The sequence below is a fragment of the Scleropages formosus genome, chromosome 11, assembly GCF_900964775.1.
Source record: "Scleropages formosus chromosome 11, fSclFor1.1, whole genome shotgun sequence".
NCBI classification, from domain to species: Eukaryota; Metazoa; Chordata; class Actinopteri; order Osteoglossiformes; family Osteoglossidae; genus Scleropages; species Scleropages formosus.
Genome location: NC_041816.1, coordinates 3,997,382 through 4,017,944, shown reverse-complemented (window position 1 = coordinate 4,017,944; position 20,563 = coordinate 3,997,382). Strand labels below are relative to the sequence as shown.

Below are 20,563 nucleotides of genomic sequence, written 5' to 3'. Positions count from 1 at the left end.
AATCCGGGGACTGCCAGTAAACCCAACTCAACTTCTGGAGGAGAGCAACAAATTATTAAGTTATTAAAAAGGAGAAATTAACCCTGTCAGAAAATTGTTGTGGTCCTATTTTGTGTACATTCCCCTGCCTTTGACCAGTAAATTGAATAAATTTTAAAAAAGTGAATAAACATGTACCTGCACAATAAATTTAAAATAAGTCTACCTTTGTGAGTTCTGTTCTTTCATTATTTCTATTATCCACCCAGCACCTGAACCTAAACTGAGCATTGGTTATTGCAGGTGAGCACTCTGTCCATCAGAGACAATATACAAGGATCACATATAATTAAAAAATATAATTATTCATTTCTGCTGTGCTATAAAGTGCAGACTGTACAGCCCAAGCAGACCTGACTCTGGCTGGGTGGAGTACCAGGGGCCTGAGTGAAGAACCTCATCCTCTCCCCCACCTGCACAACCACCACATACTTGGTTGCCACTACCACTACTGTCCTATCGTACCATCACACCAGCTCTGCGTGTCCTCATTTAACACTGTCGTCCAATCACGTCCACAGCAGCCCACGCTAACCTCACCGTCTGACATTTTAAATTAAAATTGATATTTTGAAGAATAATCAGAAACGCAGCAGTGAACTACGTCAACCCCCCCCAGAGTTATTCAGAGCCTTACGCTTGCGTCTTTGAGTAATGCTAATATCTAAGAGGGACACCCTGACAACAGAAGTAATAAAGCCACTCGGCACCCAGCATGTGTTGCACAGATTCTTGGGATGCATTAATCCATCTCATTCACATTTCAAGAGTCTCCTTTGTTCTCCAGCTAGAAGGGTCCTATGACCTGTTAACAGTATGTCCTCCGTGACACTCCCAGCCTGCTTCGTCCCATCAATATCAACCGAAAATTAAACCTATTCAATATATAGAGGTGCATCGATTTCATATTTCACCATGACTAAAAAAAAAAAAAAAAAAAAAAAAGCTTTTGCTCCTACACTGAACTTGCAATTTGGAAATAAATTGACTGATTCAGACAGAGGCAGAGAGGAGGGTAAAAAAAAAAGCTTGATGTAAGCCTGGTTCACTACCACCGAGTAAGGTGACATTGCACAACAAATCACTTGCATGAATGTAGAGAAAGAAAACGATTTCTATTTCTGAAAGCAATTTTGTTTGGTGAAGGCATGTTGATTGCCATATATGTGAATCTATTGCTCACAAGACACAGAGGAGAGTGAACACTTTAGTCAACGTCGATACCATATGTTGCTGCTGGCATAACAATAAGTGAGAGCTGTCTTGTACAAAATGATCATAAAAAGACAATTTCTCCAAGAATTTACATGAGAACTGAATGGTGGCGGTCTTGTGCTTTCTGCACAGCTCAAGTCCCCTTAAAGCAGGTGTGCAGTAATTTAGCGCTGGGCTAATAAAGGATAATTAAATGATTAAAGACTTGGTAGGAAAGAGAAGCAGGTGCTTCTGAAGAATGAATATGATGCCCCAAATGGTCAGCCCTGATTACTCTGCTCACGTGCCAAAACTTTCTCCGCATCTGCTTCCACGGATCTGTCATTCATTTACAAACGTCAACATGGAGCTGCCATCTACCACACAGCTTCAGTTTCCACTTTTGTAGCATGTGAAACTAATTTCAATTCTATTTTAGATTTTCATAGCAGAACATTTAATTGGGGAGTCATTGCAATGCTATTTATGACTGAACAGAAAATGCGGATTAGTACATCCGTGACAACTGTAATATTTGCCTTAATATCATACCGTCTGGAGGTATGGTGGCACAGCAGGTGGTGCTGGTGCCTTGCAGCTCCGGGGCTGTGGGTTTGAATCCACTTCAGTCTGTATGGAGTTTGCATGTTCTCCCCACGTTCACGCAGATTTCTTCCCACTGTCGAAAGAGGTGTTTTTCAAGTAAATTTAGTACTCCGAGTAACCTGGAGTGTGTTTGTGCATGTTTGAGCGTGCGACTGTGGTGGACCGGCATCCTGACCGGGGTGTACCCTCCCTCATGCCTTTTGCTTCTGAGATGGCTTTGGACCACCAGGACCCTGCACTGGACAAAGTTACTAATTATGAATTGAAAGCTGGATACCATACTCCAATTGAAGACTGAAATTTGTTCTCATAATCGACCATGATTAACTTTTGATTGATCATAAGTTTCTCATTATCAATCGTGGAAAAAGAAAGTGAACAAGGAGTTACTGAACTTCAAATTCTTTTGACAGCACACAGCAAATCCTTATTACAACCAGAATCATGAAACAAAGCCGCATTTGTGTTACATGTTCGACTGAGGTGCCAAAATAATCTGCTCAGTGCAATACAAGTGGTAATATTTAAAGACAAAGTATTCTGTATGGTGCTGATAATTTAAACATTACTGAGGGATGGATGTACACTAATCCCACATACATACAGTACCACTGAACAGCGTGAGTACATCGGGGCAACACTTGTGTTGGACAAACTGGACAAAAAGAGCGAGAGAAAAGCAACACGCAGGTGTCCCACATCTCTGGATACTGCTCCAGAAGAGCCGGGAAGACATGGTGTCTCAATTCCTCATCGAACATGTTCACCCAAAGGAAAAACCCAGTTTCCAGTAAGTGGACTCACTATTCAAACTGGTAGAGTAGAGCATGTAAAGTCAGGGATGTGGCACTTTCTGAGGTCCAACTAACAGACAGACAAACAGGCTTGCTGCATCAAAATCTTCTTTTTTGGTATGGGGCAGAGGGGTACATTCCATTAATAATTTAAGGCTGCTGCCTCACTAAACACATGCCAATGATGTCCCAGGTCAGTGATAAACTTCTGGGAGAAGTTTGCGGCACACACAGGTCACAGTGCCAGTCCTTCAGATCTCTTGCTTTCTCTCGTAATGACTTCTGAAATATTGCACAGCAGGGGGGAAGAAGCAATGATCTCATCCTTCTGTTTACAAGCCCACACGAGTACCCAGACTCATTAACCAAAGAAAAACAGCAGCAGCAAAGCGCTTTTTGGGACCTGACAAATATTACAAATATCAACTTTCAGGTGTGCTCAACAAACTATTTTGTTTTTTCATTACAAGGATTACTGCCAACTGAAAAATTAGGTACATTACTTTCAATGCGGAGACACAAAAAAAAATATTATGACAGCGTGAGTGAAAACAAGCTAAAAACAGATGGCTCAAGATTGGTCAGAAGATTTAATTCTACCCTTCTTAAATTTCCCCAGATTTTTTGCAGCAGTTTTGTCATTTGCTGTTCTGCATCAGAAGGCAAGATGTTTTTAAATGCCTGGTTCAGTCCCCACGTGGACACCAGGCCACCAGGCCACATCCACACCATGCAGCTCAGTCAGATATGGCCATGATCTCTAACAGGTTCTTATAATGTGGCTATCGGTCCAATTTCAGTATCACCTTGTCCAATGCAGGGATACGGTGGTCCAGAGCCTATCCCAGAAACACAGGTAGAATACACCCTGGATGGAATATCACCTAGCAACACACATACAAAGAGGAATTTAGAGTCACCAGTTCAACCGAAACACGGAGGAAACCAGATCGCTAGAAGGAAACCCATAAAAACACGGAGAGAACCGCCAACACACTGAGCTGGATTCGAACCCACATCCCAGGAGCTGTGATACACCAGGGCTACCCATTGTGCCACCACGCACCCTCAACTTTATTCCAAGAGACAAGCTATTTGTGTTATTATTATTTATGGCCCAAGAAGCAGGCAAGCAGAAATTCTGTTTGGACCGATGAAGCCCAAAATGCCAGAGACAGTATGCACTGCTGTCTCCCAGCAACTGGGTGGTGCGAGAGGACGGGGGTTTGATCCTCACTCAGTCTGTGTGGAGTTTGCATGTTTTCCTCGTGTCTCTGAGGGTTTCCTCAGGGTGCTCTGGTTTCCTCCCACATTCCAAAGACATACTGTTCAGGTGGACTGGTGACTCTAAAAATCAGAAAATGTACTTCACTTCACTTGGATGAGTGACTCATTCTAAGTAGTCTAGCAGTGTAAGTTACCCTGGTGAATAGCGGCATGCTGATAACACATATCATAGTGTTCATTCATTGGAAGACACTCCAGAGAAAATCTGCTAAATGAACACAAAGGCCCTGCAAAACGTGTCCAGCACTTTTAATAAGCACATTGGACAAGGACATGTCTGGACTTCAGCTGAGATTTTATACCATTCTTTCTAGAAAGGTCCACGCTGCAGTTGTTCCGCAAACATAACTCGTCTTTTTACATTTGCACACAGCCCCCAGTCAGTGACACCACACTGCCACCGCCTCTCTCGTGAACGGCTGCTGCTGCTGCTGCTTTACCGCCTGACCTGCAGCGCCATCTGCTGGAGCTGCACGAACAGGACGCACTGAAATTACAACCGACAATCACTAACCCTATGCTATACAATACTACTATACTACAAAAAACTAAAACTTTTGAAAACCTTCATCTGGTCACAGTCTTGACGTCGAAAAACAAGAACGGCTTCCGCTGTTCCCAGGGAAAATCCGTTTAGCCCCGTAACTGTAAGTTCGTAATCATTGATTTACCTGAAGTTCTGAACAGACTTTCCAGCAGAGAAGCTTAACTCCTAAAACATTCTGGGGTTATAAATATCGATATGGTGATTTTTGCGACTTTTTATGTGTTTGAAGGTGTTTATTTGTGTGGAAAAACAAATGACTAAAACTAAAATTTTTTACCTCAGTCGCTCGTTTGCACCTATCGCGCGCTCAACAGCGGCGGCCCCTCGCGGCCTGGGCGCCACCTGCTCGCGGACTCAAACTCAGCGAGAAAGGCCGGTCTCCGGTCACTTCCGCTTCCGGCCAAAGCAGGAAGTCATAAAATAAAAGTCCGGTCGGGGTTTGGTGCTGCCGTGTTTGCGTTGGCGTTTCACTGTTATATTTATTTATTTATTTTTTAAAAAACGTACACGACAATATGTCGTTGTCCACTTTTCAGAAGGTGACGCTCTTCTCCTGTCTCGTCCTGTGTGTTTCTCTTCTGCTTCCTAAAATTCTGTTGTCTAGAGGCAAAAAGGAAGTGGGGCACGCGGAGGGTAAGGCGCCGAGGGGTCCGGACCCCCCTCAGGATCTCCATGGTGACCGATCGGTGCCGATTAATTTGTACTGCAGAGATATCTTAGCTTTGCAAGTGACTCTTATCTGTGTTTTCCTTTCAAATGGCGACTCCCGGCGTGCTGCTCTTTATTTTCTCATTGTAACAGTCGTGCACGTATTGATACAACATAATATTTTGCTTCAAGCTGGTTGAATCGTGGTTTCACCGTGGAACGTGGTGCTTTTTATTTTATTTTGTTCTTGTGAACTCCTGTTTTCCTAACCACCTTGTATTTTCATCCAAACCTACGTTGTCAAATTTTGTCAGCCCTCATTTACAATAAACACTTATATTTGTCGGTTTGTTTCCGTTTTGTCTGCCCTGCTTCAGTTTCCCTGTGTTCATTTCCCCCATATACAATATACTTCATCTTCATACCAGACACTTCGAAGATCATGTACATGGCTGTGCCCATGATTTGCATCTCTTGAATTTGTAAATACAAACCTTGAGCAATTCTATCATACCATAGCAAAGCCCTGCTGTCCACTTGTCACCATTTACTGTATCATTTTGTATCTTCATGGATACAGTTTTTATTATGTCAGTGTAAACCACTTTTATTTAATGTGAACAGTTATTTTTAACAGCACTGATTTTATTATGTTGATGGAAATTGGTGTGGAAGATACACATTTAAAACAATTTAACTAACTTCAGGAATCATGTATATATACAGGGGGTGGGCTAGGCACAGGTCTGTGGAATGTATACTTAGAATGTGTGTAAAGCGTACTTGTCCTGAGCTGAGTGTTGAATGCCAGCTGTTTGTTCTCGTTGGTAGTTGGTCCTGGACGTTTTCCTCCCGTGATGCACCGGCAGCCGTTGTTAGAAGGTCAGGCCCGTAGGGGGGCGAAGTTGTTGAACTCCAAGGCTTACAACCCAGAGGCTGTAGCCAAGACCAAGGGTGGGGGTGTGGGAGGCAGGGGAGGGGGCAAGACCAACCTCATGGGGCAGATCATTCCTATTTATGGGTTCGGGATCATCCTCTATATCGTCTACATCCTGTTCAAGGTGAGCACCGCTGCTGCCTGGTACAAGCATGCGTCAGCGTGAACTTTCCCAGATAAATGTGTCTTTACTTTCGACGTAGGTTTTATCACTGGAACTATTATGAGCTGTTTGTGTCCTTTGAACAGAATTGTTCATTCGGGTGCGGAATGCAGGAGTTCCTCAAAAATAAGAGATAAGAGTACATGAGTATGGTAATATTTCACTCAAAAGACTACATACAGATATATATATATTATATATGTGAGATCATGGGAGAACCAGGTAATGCGTAGGTGTTACATTTCTACTGTACATTTTTTAAAATTCTACCTCACTTGTTTTTGTCACTATAATGATGTTTTTTTCAAAACAACTTTTATCAGTAAATTGCAGTCTTATAATATAAACAAGTGATTTTAGACAATGTTGTGGACAGTATGATTTTAGGGGGAACAGTGACTCGCTTAACAATAACAAGAAATGTATATTCATTTAAAAAACTAAGCCACATATATTTACAAGGTCATGCTCTCTTGGAATGCATATTAAAATGTTGGTCCCCAGTTGCAGAAAACTTGTAAAACTTACAATCAGGAAGTTATTGTAAGTATCTTGCTAATAGTGCAAATACAATACAAATTTTCAGGGCATTTTAAATTACCTGTATAAAATAAACACAAGAAGTTACAACATACCAAAGAGGTATTAATAAATTTACAGAGGTTTGTAAGCAGCACTACATTTTTGCGATGTGGACAAGTATATCACTTGTTCTGTGCACATCAATAATGAAAAAATCTTTCACAGATCACATCTAAGGGAAGAAATGTGAAATCGGACAACAGGTTCCCCGCCTCGAAATCAGAAAACCTGAAGAGAAAAATAAGTAAGTACAATAAATGAGTAAGTAAAAGCCATGCATCAAGTCCCTTCTGAGAGTGGCCATTTGTGGCATTTACAGTCCTGTTAGACAACGATTTCACTGACCTGAGCTTCGCAGGTTGAGCACAGCTAATGACAACTGGGAATATAATGAGGGCTGTAATTGAGCGCACACCGTGGGGTACTCCACGGCATCAAACAGAACATGCACACATGAGCAAGTCCTCTAATGAAGAGCAATAGCGTTTCAGCCGACAGCTGCCTTCCGCTCGCCATCTCTTCTATTGTGATTTTCTGGCCATTGTTCTAATCTATTTGTCCTCAGTGCAGCCGTTCTAATTTCCTTCCCTGTCAGACCCCCACTGCACATATCCGTATCTGGGGCTCCGACATGAGAGTCCCCCTGATAGGGTAGATTAAGATCCTGTCTAATTCTCTGGGAGCTTTGTTTCACTCCTTTGTTAGACCTGGATTAGTTCTCTAAGTAATGTCATTTCAGCCCAGCAGCGTCCAATACCAATTATCTTGTGTCTATTGGATCAGCACAAAGAGGTTTAGTTCTCTTCCATTCATCAAATGGATGCCAGTGCATGAGAAGCGCAAACGTGACAGTAACTGAAAGGATTTAGAGGGAAAAAAAATAGTGGAAAATAGATCAAAATGTGGGCCTTTCATGCTGTCATAGCACTGTATAGAGTATTAAGTATATACTGTATACAGAAAGAAATTAATAACATTGGGATTGAACTTAATGTTTTATTCTATTTAATTATCAAACTTCCCGCCCTTCTCTGTGACCCTGATTCCTAATTCTAGTCTAAGCTCATTAATTGATCATAAATTTATGACTTGGCAGTCCATGTGATTGTACTCGGAGAGTTAATTCTAAATATTTGCCTGGATGTTCGGTGTGAGCCGAGTACATTTACTGCAGCCTGTGGGTTTGGCCCCATCTGGCCGGTGGGACGGCAGTGAAAACGTTCACGTTTCCCCCAAGGAGACTCAGCGGCGCTTGACTCTGTTTGATTTTCAGCTGATTATGAGCTCGCACAGCTTCAGGAGAAGCTGAAGGAAACAGAGGAGGTGATGGAGAGCATTGTGTCAAAGGCGGGACAGAGCCCTGACAGGTACGCAGTCTGTTTTCACAACTTCACTCCATCTTCCCCTGGAGATACGGGAAGTGGAAAAACCGGAGTAGTAAAGTCTTCTTGTGAAAGCGCAGGAAGTCATCTTGAGTCCTGTATTCCTTATTCACTATAGTTAGTTGGAGTACTTATGATTTTATGTTTCTATATGATTTACTCCCTGAAAAGTAAATATTTGGTCTCCAGATTGAAGGCTTGGCGCCATTTGTTATCGTGCCAGAAAAACACAAAATCTATAACAAATTTTGATGTGTTTTTAATATATTTTATAAAACCAGCTGAGGCATGCATTGGCACCTCATTAGTAAAGTGTATATTAACAATGCTGAATTTGTTGGCTCAGACCACCTGTATAAATGTAAGTTTTACATACACAGGTTAGTCCGTTTCTACTAGTTTCTGTATCCCATTATTAAAATTGCATTGTAATAAGACAGGTTTTCGGTCTCTAGTTAAAAGTACGTTGTGCACAAGCTCAGATTTAAAATATCTTATTGTTTTCAGACCTGTCACCTTAATTTACTTTTCTGAGGAGGTATGACAAGTAAATAAAGTGAGGAAGATGCGAATGGGAGTTTCTGATGCCAAGTTAAGAGCCAGAGACCAACACTCATCCCAGTAGCCCTCGCACTCCCAGCATTCATAGCACAACCAAAGTACTCCCTGGTACCCTACAGGTTCCCAGTTGTAACCCAGGTCCCCCCTCACCTCTTGTCCACCCTGAAGCCCCTTCATCCTAGTACCTCAAGCAGCCTTAATGCACTGTAGACCCCCAGCATACCCTGTACCTTGCCTTTGTCTGCTCCCATTATTTCCCTAGCTTTTCTCGCCACCTTTTTCCCTCCACACCTCATTTCACTATCCTCTGCACCTTGGCTCTAGCATCAGAAGAGTTGCTGCGGAGCACGAGGAGAAGCTCCTGCAACAGCTGAAGGAGATAACCCGTGTGATGCAGGAGGGCAACCTGGTGGAAGGAGCCTCGCTAGGAGTGGAGACTCAAGAGCCCTCATATGCAGAGAACTGGGAAGGTATGGATCTGCTGCCAGACAAAATACAATTTTTTTCCACATATACTGTATATCCTCAGGTTCATAATTAATTCTAATAATTATGCTTCAGCAATGACATTTACAGAAAGGTTACAACAATTCTTTCTGAAAATATTTTATCAAAAAGAGTGATCACACATTATTACTGTGACAGGAAATGACAGTAATGAGATGTAATGTCCATTGTGTTTTGCTTATAAAATGCCAAAGGTGAAAGGTTGACATGAGCAGGGAATGGACAGCAACACATTACTGACATGAGGCACCACATGGCAGACATTTTACTTACTTCACAAGAAGCGGGATTTGAACGTGGGCCCTTTGAGTGCAAGGAGGTGCCAGAAACAAGTAGACGACCTCACACCTCATGTGGCAGGTGGGGTAGTGATAGAGCTTCTGGCTTAGATTCAAAGGATCTGAGTTTGAGTCCTGCCTCCTGCTTCAGTGCCGTTGATCAGGGTACTTACCCTGATTTCCTCCAGTAAAGATCTTTTATAGATGTTTTATAAATGGTTAAGTCAGTCTAAGTAGCTCAACACTGTAAGTCACTATAGAAGAAAAGCTAAATGAATAAATAACAGTTGTGTGTTGAGGTGGAAAGCAGTTTTCCAAGACAGTAACAAGACAAGTATAGCAACAATTAAATGGCTTGTGCTAAAATGCTCATCTTACTCTTCCATCCTTGAGATAAAACACCATTTCACCGTATGTGATATAAGTGGCTGACCACACTGTTCCTGGACTATGCAGACGATCCCAAAGAGACCCACCCTCGGCACACCGGACCTCACTGTCAGCCGACACGTGACACCGATGCCCCTGTGGAGCGCGATAGCACACTGGCCACAGCCAAAGAGCTTGATGAGGGGGTGAGGGATATGGTAGAGAAAGTGGGTCTGGATGGGAAGCTCCACCTGCCCACAGGCCCACCCCAACGCAGGGATGCTGAATGGCTGGAGACAGAAAGGGCAGAACTACGGGGTCAGCGAGAAAAAGAAGAAGGAAGACAATGTCGCGAGAAGGAAGAGGATGCTGCACTGAAAGCAGAGAGTCTGAGCTTGAGCTGGGAAGACCACGGTGACACCAGTACTCAGGAGGACATGGACGAGGTCCTTCTTATAGCTGGTTCTGCTGACAAAGAGAACCTTGCTGAGGCAGAGATCACCGCAGAACTGGGGTTGGGTGGGCTCAGGAATCGCAGCAAGAGAGGGATGCAGCACCCCAATAAATCATAATAGCACAGAATATTCTATGTGACAGATTCCAGACCGATTTACACAAGTTTACCAAGTGGAACCTGAGTCTGTTACCTAATATTTAAGCACGGAAACTTCAAGCTATTCATTCTAAGCCCCCTGTTCATGCTGGGCCTGTCTGCCACTACCTTCTGAAATCTAATACTGTATATGGTACAAAGTTACAGAAGACACTGCTCTTTACATATTCTTCTGCCTAATATATTTTTGGCTTATCAAGAATCTTAGCAAATATGCTGTAACTACAATGGTACTGTGAGTAACTGAAGAATCTCAGTTGAAGATACTAAACTGTAACACAATGCAAAACAAATATTTGCTGTAGTGTGGAAAAAAAATTATACATTTTAAAATAGTCTGATAATTTAAAATAAATGACATGCTCAATATGAACTGATTGGTCTTACATTAACTTTAAACTCAAGAACAATTTGCCTGATTGACAGAATAGTTTATTTCCATAGTGATACAGGTAAACGAACAGCACACACAGATAACGGACACTAAAAGACTGTTTTGCTCTTTGACGCAGAAGGACTGATATGAGGTTTTGCTACAACTCCCAAAAGTTTATCTCTAGAAACAAAACCATATAAACAATTCACGACACCTCAACTAATGTAAAAGATCAGAAGTAACATAAAAAGACTGTCTTACATACAGTATTTATAGTGACAGTAAGTTTCCTTGTGAGTTATTCTTTGCTTTGCCTTTTACTTATGTGCTAAATGAAAAGGAACTGAAACTTTTGCATACCTTTTGTAAAATATCTTCCATGTACTGTTAGAGTAGTTAATACTGTATATCGATAATAGACTACATTAATAGACTTAAAAAGTTAGCTGTAGATGTGTTGGTATCAGAATGTGGGACGTAACTTGTACGGAAATTGGGCACGAAACTAGTTTTTACTGTTTATTCCTCCATCAAGATGCCCCATAGGGTGGGGAGTTTGCTGGGGGCTGGAGCTGTGGGTTTCTGCAGTCCTTGACCTCAAACAGAATTCCACACTAGCTGACAGCAAGAGTTTGAAAATTCTCTTAGTAAAATCTGATGTTCATATTCCACAGAGAACATTATCAATCAACAGATAAGAACAGACAAGTTCTTAAAAAACATATAAAAGAGACCGACTAGCTTCACTCCTGAAATGAAACATAAAATAGAAATCCTGGTGTATTTATTATACACACAGACAGATTGTGTCAGTTCTCAGAAATGGGGAAAAACTGAAGCAAAGTTTAATCAGATATTTTCCAATAAATATTCTCCTGCTGTTTTTCTAAAGCAAATAGAAATATGTATATGCTTCCGCAAAGGTGTCCAAAACTGGTGACACAATTCCGATTTACGGACAACACCGAAAAGCCTAGTTCCAGTTAGGTATGTATATCTAGTGAATAGCTGATAATATTCTTCAGTTCACTGCTATATAAAAATGCAGTGTACACTGTATGCACATCCAGATAAAATCAACATAATACACTTAGAATCATAAAGACAAGACCCCCTTATTGGTAACAGTGCAGGCATATCAGGTCAGAGGAGGAAATGAAAACAGGCCTAAAATTAGACAATTTATAACACCCCTCTGCAAAGGCACTGTATTGACATATTTATATAACTTAAAGTGCTCTATCTTTTGCATTTCTGCAAATTTCATTGCCATTATATGTGAAAGGATCTGACAAAGTGAAAGGACCATGGTGCTATGAGAATTCAGCATATGACATAGAAATCCCTGGTTGTATACAAAATCTAGAAGTAAACAATTCCATAAATTCATACATAACAGTACAAGAAGTTTCACAAGTGTTAGAATATATGTATAATGACAAACTATATGTGAGATTCAGAGCAATAGGTGAGTGGCTTAAGCACAGAAATAAGGATTCAGGTATTTGTTCGCATAATATCAACCAATGTCACCACTAAAAATTAACATAACAAATGTGCTTCTGGTCTTGAAAAATGTGTGTTAACAAGTGTTGCTGACAACACATCTGTATATTCAATACATTGTCAGCATGCCACTGTGCTATATAGAGCTGTGTTTGTTACTGTAATTTCATTTGACAGTGGAACTGTGAAAAAAAGCTTAGTGTTTAAGACTGAAGTGCTTTGTCCCTGTGTTTACCTCAGATAGGGGTCAAACTGAAATGTCGCTGATATCAGCTGAGTCCAGAGAAGCCAGGCAGCACGCAAAGGGAACGTGTGCTTGTTGTTCTTCCACGTGTCCAGAGGTTTCCTCAGCGAGGGAAGGGGGGGATCGCTCTGGACATCACAGAAGCTCTGGACAGGGGTTTGCTACTCGCAGGCCAACTTGCTGTCAAAGCTGGAGAGGGCAATGGCGAAGGCCTGCAGGGCGCACATGGGGTAGTTGTAGTCCATGGTGAAGATATCTTCAGCCACACGGCCAAACTGCATCACAATGTAGTCAGCTGGGGGGTGAAGGAAGTGTTAGACCAATTAGACAACTTTTAGAGCAGAGATTTAATGAGATCTGGATTTTGTCTGCAAAGAAAAAAGGAAACAACAGGCGCATAAACCTGACTGATGGAGTTTTTTAGAACGTAACCCTATTGTGCACTTACGATCGTTATCATGAATGATCTGGAAGTTCTTGACGGAGGCCTGGGTGACCCTGCCATGGAAGTTGAGCACATAGGACTGCGTGTCGTCATTCCACACAGGTGTCTTGTTGTGGAGTTCAATCACACTCTCTGTGTTCTTGTTCTGCCACTGTGCCAGCAGAGTGTCATGGTCCTGGCAGATCACAGCAGAAAGTGGTCTCAGGGGTTGGGACACACGTGGACGGGCTCTATACACCATTACATTTCACACAACGCTAGCAGAACTATGCTAAAAAACCTCCAACCTCAGAACAGATCTGTACTCACATTTTGTGGTCGGAGAGACACTCTTTCATGGTCCATGTTCATTCCAGGAATAATAACAATCATTTTACGAGGTCCTTTGAAACCTAAAACATTTGTTTCCTGAAATAAAAACTTGTAATTAAATGAAGTAAGGCACCAACCTCTTATTAAGTTAGCTTTTAAGCTAAGGTGCAAAAAACAACGATAATAATGGAAATGTGGTGCATTTTGCCTTGAATGAGCCAAAATCGTCTGATACGTTAAGCTGAAATTTACATTCTTTGCATTTATTTACCATAGTGATCTAAATTCTGCACTAAGGAGCAGGAGGTAATGGGTGGCACAGTGAGTAGTGCTGCTGTCTCACAGTGCCTGGGTTGTATGAGAGAACATGGGTTCAATCCCCACTCAGTCTGAGTGGGTTTCCTCCCACAGTCCAAAGAGATGCTGTTCAGGTTCCCCCAGAGTGTGTGAGTGATGGAGAGAGACTGTGTTCCACTGATCTATGGATGAGTTACCCCTTGTAAGTAGTGTACCTAGCAGTGTAAGTCACCATGGTGAATAAGGTGTGTGGGTTGATAACACCACATAGTATCCATCGGAAGTTGCTTTGCAGAAAAGCATCTGCTAATGTAAATGAGGTATGGTAGTCAAAAGGGTATTAAGTTGGCCTCCTGCCACTTCCTTTGTGGACAATAGATGTCTGAGTGCCTCATATTCACAGTACTGTGATTTCCCTTCAATCCTTTATTCATGAGACCAGGCTGAATAATAATAATCCATCCATTAATTTTCAATAATAGATTACCACTTATCCTGAGCAGGGTCACATGGGTCAAGAGCACAATCACAATCACTGGGTGCAACACAGAGGGGTATGCCCTGGACAGGACACAAATCCATTGCAGGGCAGCTACTCACACACTACGGGCAATTTATCTCTTCAACAATGCATCCCACTACCCAGACTGTACCACTACCTTCCACAGTACCATATACTGTATGATCAGCAACCATGTATGACACTGAACTGTACTGTGCAGTATTGCTACTGTACTGTATTGTTACACTAATATATCAGTAATACAGTTCACTGAAGTTAACAGCCTCACTACCAACTATTCTGCCAAATAATGCATTGTACAACAGTACAAAATGTACCCAACATAAAAACTTCTTGTAAGTGTAATTTGTTGCAAGTGAAATATTCTTACAACTGCAGTACAAACTGCACAGTTACAACCTGCACTCTGGATTTTTTGATTGTCCTTCAGTAAAGTGAATGTGTTGGATATTTCATTTATTATTTATGGGAAAGATGCCGAATATGCAAATTGTTAGGAAGAGAATGATCAGGTAACAAAACAATTTTACTTTGCTCTCAAGGTCAAATAGGGATATTGCATAGTGCTACTTGCATATTAAAGGCAATGGCTATGTACTTTGTCAGCCTTGCTGGTTTTTTTCTGTATGTGATAAAGAGACACCAGCCTGCAAAGCTATGAGCTGCCACCCATCATAATGAGGAGAAGAGACACCAAAGCAAGGCAACAACTTGTTGGAAAGGGGGCTCACGTAGCAGATAGCAGCCAGCTCCTGACGCAGCTTGCTTGACTCTAGACCGGAGGCGGCTTTCGCAGGATTTGTGCCACTGTCATACACTGTAAACTTGGTACCCATCAGGTTTGACCTGCAAAGTACAAAATGCTAAAATGCTAAAAATGTACATTACATCGCCTGCAAAACACCATGACCTGCAACATATACGTGACCTGCAGCACATGTTACATGATCGACCTGCTACAGGTACATGGCCTGCGAACGGAACAAGTCTGGTGCTATGATGACTTCAGAGGTATTTTAATTCAATTATGGAATGTATTACCATCTAGAAATACACTCGCCATTTAGCGTGAAACAGCCCCAAACGACCACTATTCTTCAAGACCACTATTCGTTTTGAGAGCTGTCTGCTACGACTTACAGAAAAGTAAAAAAATATATGTGTAGCAATAAAGCTATTAATTATCTTTACTCAGGGGGTGCGGTGACGCAGCAGGTTTGACCAGGTCCTGCTCTCTGGCAGGTCTGGGGTTCAAGTCCCGCTTGGAGTGCCTTGCGGCAGACTGGCATCTCATCCTGAGTGTGTCCCCTCCCCCTCCAGCCTTGCACCCTGTGTTGCCAGGTTAGGCTCTGGTTTGTCGCAACCCCGCTTGGGACAAGCAGTTTCAGACTGTGTGTGTGTATCTTCACTCATTTAGCTAATGCTTTTCTCCAAACTGACTTACAATGTGAAGCTACCTACAATAATGTACCCATTTATACAACTGGATCATTTTTTTCACTGGAGCAATGCAGGCTAAATACTTTACTCAAGGGTACTACAGCCATAGGTGGGATTCAAATCCATGCCCTTTGGGGCCAAAGCCAGGAGGTCTAAACACAATGCCACCTGCTGTCTTGAGGTTATTTACTAGCACTCCTTCTGCCTGTCTATAAAGCTAAAACATTTTACTGATCTAAATGCAATAAAATATGTTCGGTGACATTTTAATAATCCCTTTGAGAGTTGACGGCTTAGTGAGACTCCATTAACCTAAAACAGAGGTTCAAAGCAATTTGGTTTCTAATTGAAGACAAAAACATGAATAGATACAGTTTTCACAGGAGAATGTCTGTCCCCGGCTCCCTTGGGAATGGCGTTATAGTCCATTTCCTAAAAGCTCTTCTCCACTTGAGACCAATCAACCGATTTCAATAACTGCTTGTCCCGACGAGCCGGAGCCTATCCAGGAAACACTGGATGCAATGCTGGGGGGGGCACACCCCAGACAGGACACCAGTCCATCTCAGGGCCACCACTATGTACCCAGGCACACAGCCCAGCAAAGGTACTGGAGCAATTGCAAGGCAAGCACCTTGCTCAAGGGCACTACAGCCAGAAGCAGGGATCAAACCGGCAACCAGCAGAGCCAAAGGCAGCTGCTTCAACCACAATGCCACCAGCCACCCTTCTGTTTGACATGTATAGTAGATAGAGTTCTGATTACCACGTCCATACACGTAGCCATATTTCATCACGCCGCGAGGCGAGATTTCTAGTTCGGAAAGCGAAAACCTGAGACGAACCGCAGCTTGCCGATGAAACTCTCTCCGTCTCGAGACAAATTGGTTGGGTCGATGGAGATGAGGTAATTGGATGTTTTGCTCTTCTTTCGCTTCCGTCCTGCCAAGAGGAACACCTGCGGAAGACAAAGACCTCACAAGATCCCACATTAAACATGGAATACAAGGAACCACCAATATATTCAAAGATTCACCGTAAAGCACTCAACAAGGACATAGAGGATCTCTTCAGAAAAAAAGTGGGCAGGAAACATCTAGTACACAGAAAAATCGGAAGCACTTATACCCGTTTATGTGTGCTGAATTTCAAATATGATGCCTAAAACATCTTATCTTGTTTCAGCTTTTTCTGAGATGGACTTTGCAGAATGAGGAAATTTATTGAATGGCAGGAGTTAATTTGTTATCTAACGGGATCATTAAATGGGGCTAAAGAGGCATCGGTGCACTATTGAATTCTTGACAAACCATAATGTATTGAGACCTTTGAGACTGGCCTGTGCAGTTTAAAGGACAAAGGTTCTCCTATTAAGAATAACAGCAATATTAGGACCTTCTTCCCATCTTCCTTTTCGAGGTGGAGGTAGTAGGTGGGGTACATTCCCCGGTCCATGCCCTTCTTGTCCCGAGTGATCCTGCACTTCACGGTGACCGCTTGGGGTGCTGGTCTCAGGGAGAACTCCTGCAGGTCCCCCACATCTATGGCAGGTTGGCTGGATGGAGGTGTAGAGACTGAAGCAGCCTCCTAAGGGGAGACACACGGAGAAAGAGGAAATAACTGTAGATCTGCAAGCAAATCATGCTGGTGTGTAGATATTCGAAATTTCCCAGAAACTGATTGATCGGAATAAACACAAAAATGGAAGTAAAGTGTTCCCTCTGCTACTACTAAACATTCATTCATAACTTCAAAAAAAGATACACAATGTAGATTAATTCTGAAGAGTGGATTTCAAAGTATACAACAAACACACGACGCACAGCATCCTTACAACAGGCCTACAAACCTTAGAGCACCAAACAGCAGACACTATGTGACATATTTCCTTTGAGATCCTGTATCCATATGGTATACAGTATAATCCCTACATAGCAGAGAGGGAAAAATGTGTATTGTTATGTTATTTTAAAATCTGACAATAATCTTCCTCAGGTCATCTTCTTGGCCCTTGCAGAGGAACTTGTCTGATTGTACGTGAAGAAGGCACTGCCGAGACCTTCACAACCACAGGCGGCTTTTGACCACACAATTATTCCTCTACTCCTTGAGGCTACAACACAGAGGACCTTAATTTTCAACACGGAGGATAATCAGTTTGTCATTTGTTATAGAGAGTATATTGGACAGACATTTTAAGAGCAAGCAACAGAAATTAATGACATCTGGAATTATTTTAATCCCTACAGTGACAGGGGTTTTTTTTTTTGTTCAGTTCTTTCTTCTTGTTAAACTGTAATTTCAGCTTTTAATGTTGATGTTTCCCTGCTGGCGGACCAAAAGTCTACTCTTCAGTCTTTCTCTTACCGTGGCACAAACAGAAAGTGGAAACAGTGCATAGCAGGACCTTTTGTGTGATTTCTCAACTCCAATCAGTGTTTTGGCATATCAAGGACCCACAGAACAGATTTCAGAATGCATCAAGATTAAGCACAAATGCTGATGAGGATGGGGGCATCTTTCCTCCTCCATGCCATCAGACCAGCAGCCAGTCCTTATTATGCCCTTATGGCAGGGTGGCGGCGGGCAGTGGGGAGCTGTCCATCAAATTACCCCCACCCCACCAGTTCACACTTGCTTACAACAAAGCTATAAGTTGCCTAGTGCTTTCTGCATTCTGGTGTATTCTGGAGATCCACATAGTTAATCGCCTAAAAAGATTTACAGATTTGAAATAAATACGTATTTAACTGTGAAGCTAGTCTCTTCAGTACCTTACTGGACTTCTTGCTCGTGGCAGAACTTGGTGGAGTGTTACTGTTAAGCTGGGAAGAACAGGAGCTGTCTTCTTCTGCATCATCCTCCTCTTCATCAAAATTCAAACTACTGGAAATTCCTGCAGAGCCAAGGGTGCATCTTTACAACTGTTCATGACAGTATAATAAACCTGATATCTTTCCAACCATATACAAAATAATTTTACACATTTTATAAACATTTAGATATCTACAGAGATCAGAGAGACCAGTAAGGAGACATATGGCATGTAGACACCTTGGAATCAACCAGCACCCTTGGTTTTAAAATGTTGAGCCTATATTTAGAGAACGGTATATATGTATATGGTATCTGTTCCCGCATAGCACATGACGTAATGCAGTGGGCAAGAAATGGGTGTGCAGCTGTTTGTTTTGATCAGAGAAAGATTACTAGTGCAGGCAGGGAGCAGAAAAGGCTTCCAGGCTCGTCCAAAGCTCGGCATCAGTGTGTGATATTACTTTCAGAAGATACATCCAAATCACTCGTTCCCTAACAGATGTTGGAAACCCCGCATGGTTTCAAGCCTTACTTGACTACAGGGTTACAGATGAACATTACCTTTCTTAAACATGGCCACCCTGAGGTCCTGCTTGGTCTGCAGCTGTCCACAACACTTGATCTCATCTGCTGCAGACAGGACTTGGATCTGACTGCTCAGGTCATGTGCCTCATCCTGGAAAGCAGCCAAGCCATCGACCGCTGCCAGACACAGAGATCCTTAGCGTTAGCTGGCACTGCTGCACAAGTGCCTGGTGTGTGATCAAGCTGAGCTTACAATCATATGTATGCCTGTCCCAGTAAAATATATACAAGTGCTTATGCATGCAATCACATTTTACAAGCAGTAAAGGGCTGCAAACAGTTGTGGTCAGACACATAATAACCAATAAGAAGAAGGCACACTCACATTTATGCAATTTACACAAACAATCAAACCTGTACATAGTACATACTTCATCCCTTTGAACCACAGCTCTTCAGTGTTGTAGTCATCACCACATAACACCACGAACACTACTCCTACAAACGGTATTTGACTCTCAATTTCGGAACAGTAGCCTCATTTGAAGCTCAGTTTTACCACTGCATGTTAGTCTTCACGACTTCCTGTCCAAAGTCTCTATTAACCAGCCTCAGCACAGAGCAGAACAGAACACAATGTCCCCACTGCTGTCGTCTGTATCCACAACATGCAAGTAACTGCTCCTATCCACAAAAATCGGGTGATCAAGTTGTTAAGAGTCAATGACGCATTGTTCTTTTTTTACCATCTTTAAGAATAAACTGAAATAAGGTTGGCTGTATGAAGTAATGAGCATTCTAAAGGGTCATTGTGCAATCCAGGGATGCAGCATAACTATCTGTTAGCATTTACACCCGTTTCCTAGGATGACTCTGTAAGGTTCAACTGATGTGTCACACGTGTTCTCCAGTTGTCTCCCAAACAAACAGCAATTTAAAAAAAATCTTCATAAGCTAGTAAATCAAGTTATGTTGCCCACTGGAGCGGAGGCAAAAGTTCACCCAGTTCCCATAGCTGGACTTGGGTCTTAGTGGGCTAATCCTCCACTCTGTTAGTTGCACAGTTTACTGAGGATGAGGGACAATCTGTGGTCTGTGGTTTGTGCCACACTAGGGGTGTTGGTGCCATGATTTGGACACCTTAGACTGATGGCTATTGGAAGGATGTGGTTGCTAAGGGGTATTCACAGGGGGAGGAATGTAGAGGAGTTACATAGGGTCTATATGAATATGCTGTGATAACCTTGCATGTTACAGTCAGGAGCTAAATTTCCTTAGAGAACTCTTGTCTGTCTTTCTGGTATATAATCTTCTTACCGTGACTTACCTTTGAGTTTCCCCTTTTTCCCACTGCCACCTTGTGGAGTGGATGCTGCAGCTTTAGTCTTCTTGGCAGAGCGAGGAGCCTGTTGGTCCGCTACCTCCTTTACTTCCTCCAGTTCTGCGTCTTGCACTGGAAGGAGCACAGGGATCAAAAGTGGAGGCAAATCACAAAAGGTAGAAAGAGTGACACAACAAAGTAATATAATTACTGGGCAAAACAGGAAAAGAGACAGAGCTTACAGATTTCT

At 42.3% G+C, this 20,563-nt stretch overlaps 2 protein-coding genes across 8 annotated transcripts in view; one reads left to right on the top strand and one right to left on the bottom strand.

The window, feature by feature from the left end:
• The first annotated feature begins 4,885 nt into the window (after positions 1–4,885).
• ric3b (RIC3 acetylcholine receptor chaperone b) lies at positions 4,886–10,470 on the top strand. Of its 2 annotated transcripts, none has more exons than XM_018752771.2 (6): positions 4,886–5,006; positions 5,947–6,176; positions 6,963–7,041; positions 8,071–8,164; positions 9,065–9,210; positions 9,982–10,470. In XM_018752771.2, exons 2-6 carry the CDS (start codon positions 5,973–5,975, stop codon positions 10,464–10,466), a joined length of 1,008 nt encoding a protein of 335 aa, XP_018608287.2. In that variant the 5' UTR covers positions 4,886–5,006; positions 5,947–5,972; the 3' UTR covers positions 10,467–10,470. The 2 variants fall into 2 exon arrangements, with proteins under 2 accessions (XP_018608287.2, XP_018608286.2); XM_018752770.2 differs by having other exon boundaries at positions 4,886–5,100.
• A 2,307-nt stretch (positions 10,471–12,777) lies between these two features.
• Positions 12,778–20,563, bottom strand: part of LOC108934711 (tubby protein homolog) — a 46,673-nt gene continuing 38,887 nt past the window's right edge. For 5 of the 6 annotated variants that reach the window (XM_018752763.1, XM_018752764.1, XM_018752765.2 and 2 more), the window contains 9 exons: positions 20,320–20,445; positions 19,029–19,169; positions 18,425–18,546; positions 17,046–17,237; positions 16,496–16,608; positions 14,942–15,056; positions 13,388–13,486; positions 13,082–13,253; positions 12,778–12,928 (listed from right to left, as the gene is read on the bottom strand). In XM_018752763.1, coding sequence (XP_018608279.1) covers positions 12,795–12,928; positions 13,082–13,253; positions 13,388–13,486; positions 14,942–15,056; positions 16,496–16,608; positions 17,046–17,237; positions 18,425–18,546; positions 19,029–19,169; positions 20,320–20,445 — 1,214 coding nt within the window. In that variant the 3' untranslated portion in view covers positions 12,778–12,794. The other variant, XM_018752769.2, reaches the window with a different exon arrangement.

Excerpts from the sequence above, each read along its gene's own strand:
- ric3b (XM_018752770.2), top strand. The coding sequence starts at position 4,983 with ATGTCGTTGTCCACTTTTCAGAAGGTGACGCTCTTCTCCTGTCTCGTC. Across the intron at positions 6,177-6,962 it reads TCGTCTACATCCTGTTCAAG|ATCACATCTAAGGGAAGAAA; the intron begins GTGAGCACCGCT and ends AATCTTTCACAG. Across the intron at positions 7,042-8,070 it reads AAACCTGAAGAGAAAAATAA|CTGATTATGAGCTCGCACAG; the intron begins GTAAGTACAATA and ends TTTGATTTTCAG.